General features: G+C 40.2%; 1 protein-coding gene and 1 non-coding gene across 3 annotated transcripts in view; both read left to right on the top strand.

Moving 5' to 3' along the window:
- mta3 (metastasis associated 1 family, member 3) overlaps positions 1-9,618 on the top strand; it is a 40,402-nt gene extending 30,784 nt beyond the window's left edge. Inside the window, exon 19 of one of the 2 annotated variants that reach the window (XM_036141994.1) lies at positions 7,276-9,618. In XM_036141994.1, the coding sequence (XP_035997887.1) occupies positions 7,276-7,447 (172 nt within the window). In that variant the 3' untranslated portion in view covers positions 7,448-9,618. The remainder of the gene's footprint in view (positions 1-7,275) is intronic. The other variant, XM_036141995.1, reaches the window with a different exon arrangement.
- Positions 9,619-12,283: 2,665 nt separating this feature from the next.
- trnai-uau lies at positions 12,284-12,377 on the top strand. Its single transcript has 2 exons — positions 12,284-12,321; positions 12,342-12,377. It is a non-coding gene; the product is annotated as a tRNA-Ile (tRNA).
- The last annotated feature ends 66 nt before the right edge of the window (positions 12,378-12,443 follow it).

Below are 12,443 nucleotides of genomic sequence, written 5' to 3'. Positions count from 1 at the left end.
AATTCACAAGAACCACTTGCTTATTGGAGGGAAAAAATGTAAAAGTCTAAAACAGTTACAATAACCTGGTTATATAACTGTGTACGCCGTTGAACGGCTACTTTACAGAAGCTGCTGTTGATTTAAAAACCTGCGTTTTTCAGTAAGAGTCGTTCAGGATCCCACATCTTGATCTTGTCTTATTGGGAGGACGTCCATTGTTACATCTCCAGGTGACCTCAAAGATGTCTCCAGGACTCCAGAACTTGTGTTTTTACATTTCATGATGAAACCCTTCTTCCTCTGGCAGTTTGAAACTGTTCATAATTTCATCCACATTGACAAGAATCTCAGTTTTATGTGAAGAAACCTAATCCCAGACCATGATGCTGCCGCCACCATGTTTCACCTTGAGGAATGTGTTCATTTGATGAAACTCAGTGTTGACTGCGGTGCCAAACTTACCTTTAGTGGCCCATAAAAATTAATTAATTACTTCATTAGGTCACATCCTACATCTCCTACAAGGTTTTGGGAGATATTAGTCTGGCCCTGGATGCTTTCTGTCTAGTTTGTGTTGTTCTTTCCCACAAAGTTACCAAAGCAATAAATTTAAGTCTGTGGTTTTACTTTTTGGGTAAACGATATGAGCGTTTGGAAGGCCCTGATTCAGTGGTTGTAGGGACTGAACGGTTAAAACTGCAGACGGTGCCTCCTGACATGTTTGGGTGGAGCAGGGGGGGGAAAAAATTACAAACATGTGATACATAGTTGAATTTAAAAACGAATTTAATTTCCCCTTAGTAGATCCTTACAATAGACAACACTGAACTCAAGCGTTTTTTTTTTTAGAGCAAAAAAATCCAAACTTGAAGCATTTGCGTTCACCGGTCTGAAACATATAAACCCTGCTGCTTGGTGTAACCAGAGAGGGTCATAAACCTCATCATGCTAGCCAAACCTTTAAGACAAAAAAAACAAACACTCAGGCAACAACGTCAACATGAAAATGGAGAGGTTTATTTCAGAAATTGCATTTTCCCGGAGATCCCGAATAGTTGTGCACATTCGCAGAAACAGCTGGTGAGTCACTTCGTTTTTTATTTTCAGCAATGTGATGAAACCTTCTCCCTCTAATGTGCATAAAGTCTTCTTGGAACCTTTTTTTTTTTGACTCTTTAGATCCTATTTAGACAACTAAGTGCCGTTTCTGAGTCTAGAAGACCAGGCAGATATGTTTAATCCCATGATCTCCTCAGCACATCAGCATTTTCCCTTCTCAAGATATCGGCGAACGACGGATGGAAAGCACTTGTGCAAATCTTAAAGCAGATTCATATAAATGATGTTTACTGTGAGCCAATGGATCTCTGCCACTGTCATTCAATACTCATCACTTTCCGCTTTCTTCTGCCCTCAAAATGTCCACTTCAACCACTTAGGAGGAGGAAAATGAGAACCATTTCATGCCATTAGCGCAGCTCGCGATGCAGCAAGCATCACTTTGGCTGCTGAGCGGCCGCATGTCATGGTCGGGGTGTGACATTAGCTTTTAGTCCAGAGCAGCTCGATCCGTTTCAGCACAGATGATTATTATTCAGGAGGGTGACCAACTAAGAAAGAAAGTGGAAGTTGGGGGGGGGGGGGGGGAAGAGTTTCGTTTTTTTCTTTAAAAGTTAAGACATTTGCAGGCACTGCTGGGGGCTTCTTATTACCTCAGAGCTGTTTTGGTCCTTCAGGTATCCGGGGTTTTTTCAGGTCATGCTCGGACCTTCATGCTTTCGGTCACATAAAGAGGGAAAACAGGAAGTGGCTAGAAAAATAATGAACACATAAAAATGTGAGATTCATTCATTGTTTTCATCCTATGTTATCAAGTCATGAAAGAAAGTAAAAAAAATTGATTGGAAATTAATTTTAAAAATTGCTATATTAGTTTTTGTTGTTGTTTAAAACCCTTTTTATTATAATTTGCCCTTTTTATTATTTTATAAACTTTGTGGGCTTTTTCCTTTATTGGTATTGGATGTTAAATTGTGTGTTTGCTATATATTAATTTTTATCATTTTTTCTTTTCATATTTTTTAGGTGTTTTTATATATTTGTTGTCTTTATGTTTTTTTTTCAAGCCTTATCACATTGTGTGTAAATGTAAAAGAATACAGATTTATTCCTTTAAAGGGAACATGTCATGTAAAATCCACTTTTTTTTAGCCCTTAAGTACACGTTGTGTCATTTGAGTCTGTAGGAGTCCCGAAATGTTTATTTTAGTCTGTCCAAGTCCTGCATATATATCTATATTTATATACTGTTTGGATCACATTTTTCTAGCCATTCTTTTTTCTATTACTCTTTTTTTTTTTTTCTTTGTTCGAATAATGACGTCTCAGTATTTGTTCCGTAACCTCTAAATGAGGTCATGGACATCCGGCTTACTAATTTTGCAAATCTACCACTTTTGTTTCTCTGAGGGGGGGTTGTTCCCTCCTTCAGATTTAAAGAGACAGCACCGAAATGTCACCTCAGAAAAGAGGGTAAATTAACGAGGAATTCAGACCAAAGTGATGATTTCGCTGTGAAAAGAAAGCACTGAAAAGCCTCATATGTTCCCTTTAATTATTACATGACAGTTCCTAATATTGTGCAATTTATTACAGGAAAAAAAAAAGGTTAGAAAAAAGTTTAGAGTGTCAAGAGAAAGATGCATTTCCATTCTCTCCACACGCACGAATTGTGCCTGCAACTAATCAAAGTTTTCAGCTCCTGTATGTGCCAAAGAAAGATGTTCCCCCATTAAGCCTGTGCCTAAATGAGCCATGGCACCCGGCCCCCACAGCCGCCCGCCATCGGACCGCCTCGGCTAAAATTAGAGCGGCTAACTGGGTGCAGATGGAGCCAGGCACCGGCCGGGGCCCTGCGTGGAAATATCATTACCGCATTAACCGTGGCTGGGCCCGCGTGCTTCGCTCACTCACTGTGTGCCGATGTGTGACAGAGACGGCATCAATCTCAGAGCCTGTAAAGCTCGTTATATTACCCTGTCATTCAGCCTCCCAGTGTAACAATTAATGCCTTCCTGAATAAAAGATCTGCTCTGATGCTGATGAAGGATGATTGGAAGCTGCTCTCTCTCTTTCTCTCTGTCTCTTCCTCCTCTCTCAGCGCGACGAAGAACACGCTGTTTCGTGGGGCAGACAGAAAATGATTGGAGATTTCTTCCATTTATTCAGTGAAGGGGGAAGACGATGAAACGGAGCCGTGTGAGAAAAGATCGTAAAACAATTCAGCCATCTAAACCGGATGAAAATCAGGATGTAGCTGCATGAGAGTCAATGGTGTAATTTCTGCTGTAATGCAGAAAAAGAAGCATAAAAGACGGGGACAAAGACATTTTATGATACGTATAGTTAAAGTTTTACCATCATATACAGCTGATCTCCTTTTTATATATTCCTCTTGTTATGCAAAGACACACTTAGCAGGAGCTCATTCAAAGTTCAGTTCACGCGGATGAAATTCTATTTTAATATTTATTCATCCATGGTGGAAATACGCGAGACACCGAGCCAAATCCCTTGAACTTTATCTACATTTAGTCACAATAAAACCACAGACTTCAATGTATTTTATTGGGATTTTGTTGCAGTAATGCATAATAATCTTGCAGAGGGGAAAAAGAAATACACTATTAGAAACTTTTTTTTTTTTTTTTAAATGCACGTGGAGTCACCCCCATTACTCTGACACCTCTAAATAAAACTCAGTGGAGAGAAATGCCGTCAGAGGTCAGCCTGTTTGTTGGTGAGCAAACAGCATCGTGAACAACAAGGACCACAGCAGAGAGGTCAGAGATAAAGAAGTGGAGACGTTTATGGCAGAATTAGCTTTTAAAACGACATCGCAAGCTTTGCACAACTCAAAGAGCCGCTCAGATGACAACAAAATTTGCCGTTACGGCCCACGGGCAAAAAAAGGATGAATGAACACACCACCCCTATAGTGGAACATGGTGGGGGCAGCGTCATGCTGGGGGGGGGGGGATGCTTTGCCTCAGGGAAACTGGGAAGGTGGATGGAGCTGAATATAGGACAATCCTGGAAGAAAACATGTTTGGGGGTAAAGAAAAAGATTTGAGACTGAGGCAGAGGTTCACATCCCAGCAGGACAATAACAGCCACGGGTACGACGGTTCACACATCACAGCTTAACCACGTGTCCTGTCCAAAATCTATCTGAGACTCTGTTACAAGACTTGGTAATTAATGTTCACAGACACCCTCCGTCCAAACGACTGAGCTCGAGCTGTTTTGCAAAATTTCTAGATGTACTTTGTTTCTCCAGTGAAAAGTGGTTCTGCTCGACGGTGCCTAATATAAATGCATGAAACACTTTTTAGATCTTGTCTGTAAAAATAATTTGCAAAGAAATGTATCATTTTCCTTCCACTTCATAATTAGGAGATACTTTTTGTTGGTCTTTCTATCACATATAAACGTAATGTGATGTGAAAAAGGTGTACGGGTATGAATACTTTTGTATTGCATCTGAATTCACAAAGCAAAAATGTTCTTAAATTGAATTCTGTGTTAAGATACATATTTCAAGTTAAGCTAAACTAAATTGTTTGGTCTAGGATCAGCTTGATGCCAATTGTCACCATACCTCACTGAGCATGACTGTGACTAAACTGGGAGGAAATAACAATATTCACGATTAGTGCAAAACAAATAAGTACAGATTTGGATTTTTTGTCTGCTCTTACTCCTCTTGTTATCCTTTTCATTTTTCTTAGTTACCTTTGGAGTCCTCTTTAGCTGCTATAAATCACCAAAACAGGAGAAATCTTTGCTCCTTTTCCACTGGCTGCAACACAAACAGTGGACGTATGTTATTATAATGCAAATAAGGAAACATTATCATTAATCTGCAGATGTAGAGCACTTGAAGGGTCTGTGTGGAGATGCATGGTTGTTGCATGAATATGCAAACGGAAATGCTGCCCCATAATGCAATGTGCTAATTTTTTATCAACAGCAGGACTCTGTTTGCCACTCACAGTGTTGCCGTGGGAGGCTGCATCTACCGAGGGAAGAAATAAGAGGGTTTAAAGAGCTTTAAATCCTGAACGACCTGCAGGAAACCATGAATTATCACCTGTGCATTGTCCTCATATACGTGGCATTTGTCTCCAATCGAATCCCATTAGCAGCGCTGCGGCCAGCGGTGTGTCCCTCGGCCTTCTTGGGGTTTAGGGCTCGCTGTGGCCTGCTAAGAGCTTCTGTGTATCGCAGCACCAAGGCCACAGCTGGCTGCAAATTACGACCGTCCTCCTTTACACGCCCGAAAATCCTGCCGAGAAGTTCCTCTGTCTTATCTTGTATTTTTCTATTTCTGATCTTCACGCTCGCCTCCTTGTGTCCTGCACAAATGCTGCAGTTTTGAGCCCTCCAAATTTCCCTTTTCCCAAAATCATGTGACGTAAATAAAGGATTTACATGATAAAGTTGGCAGATGTTGCCCCATTCTTGGAAATTTATTTTCTAAAAAAAGCACACAAAAAAATCAGTTTCTTTGTAAGATTGGCAAAGATAAGATGAGTGATACTAAACTTCATCTTGATCCAAAGAGTAGAAATTAATTTGATATCAAGGATTGTCAGTTGTACAGCTTTTGAGGTTAGGAGAACCACAAGATGGATTTACAAAACGGAGAACCTGCAGGAATTCTCCTCATTGGAGGAGAGGGATTGAAGAAAGCATGACTTGTTCATCCATCCATCCATCCATCCATCCATCCATCCATCCATCCATCCATCCATTCATCCATCAGCCCCTCTTTCATCCATCAGTCACCCTGTCATCCATCCATCCATCCAGTCATCTATCCTTTATCCATGCATATTATTTCAATCGATCCATCAGCCCCTCTGTCATCTATCCATCTTTAATCCATCCATCCATCCATCCATCCATCCATCCATCCATCCATCCATCCATCCATCCATCCATCCATCCATCAGTCCCTCTTTCATCCATCAGTCACTCTGTCATCCATCCATCCAACCATCAGTCATCTGTTATCCATCCACCCATCCATCCATTTGTCATCTATACATCAGTTCCTCATTCATCCATCCATCGGCCCTTCTTTCATTCATCAGTCCCTCTGTCATCCATCAGTCCCTCTGTCATCCATCCATCCATCCATCCATCCATCCGTCACCCTGTCATCCATCCAATCATCAGTCATCTATCCTTTATCCATCCATCATTTTTCAATCAATCCATCAGCCCCTCTGTCATCCATCATCCATCCATCCCTCTTTCATCCATCAGTCCCTGTCACTCATCCATCTTTAATCCACCAATCCATCTATCCATCAGTTCCTCATTCATCCATCCATCTTTTTTCCATCCATCCATCGGCCCTTCTTTTATTCATCAGTCCATCTGTCATCTGTCATCCATCCATCCATTCATCCATCCATCCATCAGTCACCCTGTCATGCATCCAATCATCCATCCATCCATATCAGTCACTTTTTCTTCAATCAACCCATCATCCCTCTGTCATCCATCCATACATTAGTCCCTCTATCATCCATCAGTCTCTCTGTCATCCATCCATCCATCCATCCATCCATCCATCCATCCATCCATCCATCCATCCATCCATCCATCCACCAACCAGTGTTTTAGTCACATTGTTCAGTCATAGCACTTCTACAAGCATAGTGCTCTTTAGATGATTATGCGATATACTGTAAATAAAGTTAATTTTAAGTGATTTATATATTATCATAGTTCATAGTATTTTCTCAATATTTCTAAAAATGATTTGAATAAATAAGGCCCTGCCTCTAGTTAGCTGCTTTATTATAACGTCATAGGTATTTCATAGATTTTAATATTATTGAAAAACTAATTTATCTCAGTAGCTAAGTTCTCTAAGTGAAACCCATTATGTAGATTAATTACACACTGATGTTTTTAAGCCTTTATTTCTGTTAATTAGGATTTTGTCTGCTTACAGCTGAAGGAAACACAACATTTAATATTAGAAACTTACAACAGAGCAATAAAAAAGGTACATTTGATCTGACAAACGAGCCTCATCAGGCTTTCTAATTTATTAGATATGACTGAATTTGTACATTAACCCTGAATTGTTTTAAAATGCACAACTAACTTTAGATACAATTAGTAAAACAAAACTTGACTTGATCTATTAGAAATTTTAACAGTATGTTTTTGTTTTCTCCCACCTGACACCCCGTCTCATTTCCTCCCTGGCAGGAGGGCCCGGCGGCTGCTGTCCCGCTCCCAGTTGAGGCACGCCTGTCGACAGCCCTGTGAGCAAATCACCCTGCGCAGGGCCTCCCACGCCCCCCCGCAGGGGCTGGTTCTGGCCCCTCCACACCCCCACCCCAGCTTAAGGATGCGGGGACCCATCGTCATCCACGACTGATCAATCAAACTCGGACTCTCTGACCTCCACACTGCACCTCCATACCAGTTCTTTAGATACATGCTCAGTTCTTTGGAAACTATAAACACCGTTACAAGCCCTCACGATGATTAAACACGCTGTTTGGCAACAGAAGGATGCGTTTATGAGCCTTGATGCAATACAAACACAAACCTGACTGCAAACTGCTTCCTGTCTTTGACCCCATTTAGGAGTTTATTCCTATCTGTTTATACAAGTGCGTCTCAATAAATGTGAATGTTTTACGATATTTAAATTAAAAAAGTAAATATCTTTTTATAGATTCTTTACACACACGGTGATATATTTAAACCATCTGTTTCTGTCCATTTCTGGATTGTAGATAATGGCTGCCAACCTTTTTCCCTCCACTCAACTTTTAGGTAATATTCCTGCCTACAACACTGAACACCTGTTAATTTTGTTGATTTGGGCAAAATGTTCATTTTCTCATCAAATGTAAATTTTGCAAAGAAAAATTATTTTTAATGCATAAATGTTATATGGCTTACACATTCATGTGAAAGACTGGGGACGTGGTAGTTGTCCAGCAGACAGTCACTGAAACCCTCTGAAGCTGATTGCTCGTCCAAGCATATTAATGGAAAATTGAGTGGAAGGAAAAACGTAAGTAACTAAAAGTCATAGTCACTAAAAATTAACAGAAAAAAATCTATTGGAATGTGTCTGTGTGTAATTAATCTATATAATCTGACTTTTCGATGACCTTTTTTGTGATATTCTGATTTGTTGAGATGCACCTGTGTGCTGTATATGAGTGCATGTGAGTGTGTGACTGAGAGCGTGTTTATCCCAGTAACATAAGGGGATCTGTGTGCTGTTCCTATTTTTAATGGCTGGACATAACGACATGACTTTGTGCGATTATTTTTGTTTTCATGGTGAATTCTTGTGAAGTTTCATCAGCTTGTATAATGTTATTTGGGGAGGGGGTGGGGGGGGGGATAAACATGGGGTTGGAAAGGGATTTTTCAAGGGTTGTCCTCACGAGGAGTCTTTTAAAAAGAGGCCGATGTTCAGAGCTGACATAAAGAAAAGAAAAAAACTGCATCATGCTGAGTTTGAAACAGCTTTTTAAGAACCGACTGCTTTAAATTGGGTTTTTTCGTTTTTCTTGCTCACCTTGAAGTCTAAACAAACAGGGGGCAGTGTCAGAGAGCGATAGAAGTAAATTCAGTAAAACAAAAAGCATTGTTTGGTTCAGCCTCTCACAGAAACCAGTGTATAATAAATTGTATATCTCATTGCAAAACTGTAAATTCTTCTCATCCGATTTCTATGGGTGGCTATCCCTAACATGAGTACTGAAGGACCTCATTTGCATCAAAAAAAGGGCATGGACATGTCATACCTACCCTCAAGGCCACCTTTGCAGTGCCCTGCAAAAGTAATCACACCCCTTGAACCTCCTCTCACTTTGTCATGTTAAAATCACAAACTTCAATGTACTTCATTTGGATTTCCCTGTGATAGAAATTTCTCCCACCTGAGCTTCGGATCACCGCAGCTCCTCCAGATTTACCATGGATAACTTGGCTGCTTTCTCTGATCTGATCAAAGCTCTCCTTGCGGGATTTTGTCACTTTAATTTTGTCTGAAGCCAATCGGTTTCACAGGATTTTATTTAGGGGATCAGATTTGAAAGGGGCTGAATTAATTTGCACGCCACACTTTTCAGATTTTTATTTTCCATTTGGCACCATTTAATGCTGGCCTATCACATAAAACCCCATTAAAAATACATGTCGTTGACAACAGACGAATGGGTTCAAGACGTGTAAATACTTTTGCAGGACACTGTACCTGCAACTTTAAGTGGCAAAAAAAAAAAACAACATTTGCAGGTTTATGAAGAGTTTTTCTCTGCTCTGCTTTTTGTTTCCTACGAGCAAACAGTCAGGTTTTACTCTGTTGCAGCGTTGCCTCCTGAAGTTGTCGGTCACCCCGTCCGGCCTTCAGGTGTGTCTATTCTGAGTTTTGAAAACTGGCATGTCTTCGACCGACAGGTCACATGATTTCCTCTCCTTCATTCAGAATGTTTCTGTTAGTGTTTTCCTGTCTGTCATGTGTTGAATTACGAATATGATGAGAATAATAAAAAGGAAGAAAAAAACAAAAACAACCCACGACGTTGCCAGGTTCTGGTTTCCATCTTCTGAGTCACTGTGACATCCTTCCCTGTCTACCAGCCACCTACTCTACATCTCTGTTGCTGCTCTCCAGGGTAAGTGCGACAGATCTGCTGGGGGGGACTTTGATACACGCCGCGGCCTGTCGGTGTGTGAGTGGACATTGTAAAAATGCCCCCACAAAATATGGCAATTTGACACAGCGATGAGGAGGGTGGATTGTTCTCAGAATACAAATGATGCTTGCTTACAGCTTGCCTGAAGCTGCCCCAGTCTGCAGGGCCATGTGCATGCATAACAAGTCTGCCTGCTATGCTGTTCTGGTTTTCCATTTGCAGCTTTGAAGCCATGCCCTTGGTGTTCTAACCTGCACATGTTGAAGCACAGAAGGAGCACATGCAGTAATGCATTTTTCGACTATAAATACATTAAAGCAGGGGTGTCGAACTCATTTTGGTTTAGGGGCCGCATTCAGCTTAATCTGATCTCAAGAGTTGCCACACGAGTAAACTCATTGCAAGATTAAATAGAACTAATAAAAGTGGACTTGTTGTTGATTTTTATATTAAATGAATTTTACTTTTACACAATATATTATGAATAACCTCAGCGTTTTTAGAAAAGTATGTGCAATTTCAACAATACTTTTACCCAGTTAAACATTTACTTGTGCATTATGCATAAGAACTGATCACAGTGATTGTACAATGTTGAAAAACATTTATTCACATTTTTTGGAACTTAAAAACACTGTCCTGCATGACAAAATACATCAAACAGATAAAAATTAAGAAATGATTTCAAATCAATTTTCCACATCTGAAGCTCAGTGCTACTGTCTGCTGATTAAAACACAGCGCCCCTCGTGGACAATATAGGAACTGCAGATTTTCAATTAAACGAAGTACATGTTTTTTTTTTAATAATTGTTTTATCATTCTCTTCGTTTTTCTTATTGCCACATTGCCAGACAGGACACTGGGAAAAAACAATTTTATTTTTTTTGGATAATGATAATCCATTTAGCCAGTTGGCCGGACTAAATTGTTCGGCGGGCCGTATGTTTGACACCCCTGCATTAAAGCTTCATTTTTTTACAGCAGCAACCTCCACACAGACATGGACACCCCTGGTATCAGATAAAACGAGGCCGTATAGAAATAAAAAGCCCCAAAATAAATATTTTTATTAGAGTAAGATCATTTTATTTTATCTCCTTTAATTTAATCACAGTAAGTCATAAATGGGAATAAAAATTCCATTAAGAAATACATGTTAACAAAACCACAATTGGCAAAATTACTGGTACTATGCAATAATTATTTTTATTGATTAGAGTTCAGGAGCTTCTAGTTATTAATCCACGACTTCCTGTTTCCCTCGGCTATAAACATGACATCACACAGAAGTCCGTTTCTTTTAGCTTCTGGCCACTAGCCTGGAAGAGGACCAACATTAATCTTATCTATGTGAGAATGATGACAAGGGAGGTAAAAAAAAAAAAAGCAATGAGCAACATCTTCAGTTCATCAAGTCACCATAACGAAATTATTTTGTGGTTGTTTGGTCTTGACAAATGTAAATATGTGGAGCTTGAAGAAATGTACAGGAACTTTAACTGGAACATTTGACAGATCAGGCAGAGATTGAGCTTTTGTAACAGAAACACCCCAGGGGGGTTGGCATTAATGAGAAATACAGCACCTCTCAAACATATTTATAACCCCTTGAAGCTTTTCACCATCTCCATCCCTGCACAACCAGCAGGATATCCTTCCAGCAGGATAAAAAAAATATAAAAAAAACATATGACAGAATTACAATGATCTCAAATTGATATATTACCATGACGGGTTCACTGGACTCCAGTGTCCTCCATCACCACCAGATCTCAATCCAACAGCACATCGGTGGGATGTGGTGGACCAGGAGATTCACGCCATGAAGGTGTGGCTGAGATATCTGCTGCAATTTTGTGATGCTAGGTCAGTATAGACCAAAATCTGAGGAATGCTTTCAACATTTTGGTAAGGAAGGTCTGATCGATTGATCTGATATAGGGATCTAGATTCTGCAGAGAAACATGCAATAAGATGGTCAGCATTTATCAGAAGGGCTTGATCACTGTATTTCCAATAAAGTATTTTGTTCCACTGAATATTTAAAAAGGGTTTAAATACTTTCCCACGTGCTAATTCTTTAGGAAGCTGTAAAGGAAAACAGTGAAAGAAATTAAAAAATAATTACTAACGAGTTTTCTGAGAGATGACGTCAGAAACAACCCATCCATGGGACTAAGAATGATTAGCATGGCAAAATGGCTTGTATCGTTTAAGCAGCTATTACTTTTCATCGAATCGCTGCGCATGAGTAGCAGAAAAAGATTTCCAATAAAAAACAAAAAAACAGGACACAGAAACGCCTTTCCCTCCTGGTTCGGATTTTCTTCGAGCTTTTTGGGCGGCCCTTGAACGCAGCAGCAGAGTCAGCTGTGAGGAAACCCCTCTGAACTCCGTGTGACCTACCCGGAACCCCTTACCTTATATGGTCTGCATTTCCAAGCCTTGGCGACTGTTGGGAAGATTAAAGCTCGCGTCATTTGTGTTTGCGTTACCTGACGTGACACATTTTTCTTAAAGCTAGTTTCCGGCCGGAGTCGGCTGAAGCTCCAGTGGCGCAATCGGTTAGCGCGCGGTACTTATAAGACAGTATGCAGCAGAGCAATGCCGAGGTTGTGAGTTCGAGCCTCACCTGGAGCAGAGATTTTTAATCTGAAAACTCCCGGAGCGACATGAACGCATCATGGAAAACTGATAATGATATGA

The sequence above is a fragment of the Fundulus heteroclitus genome, chromosome 10 (assembly GCF_011125445.2).
Source record: "Fundulus heteroclitus isolate FHET01 chromosome 10, MU-UCD_Fhet_4.1, whole genome shotgun sequence".
In the NCBI taxonomy this organism is placed as follows: Eukaryota; Metazoa; Chordata; class Actinopteri; order Cyprinodontiformes; family Fundulidae; genus Fundulus; species Fundulus heteroclitus.
This window is presented reverse-complemented; position numbering and strand designations above follow the sequence as displayed.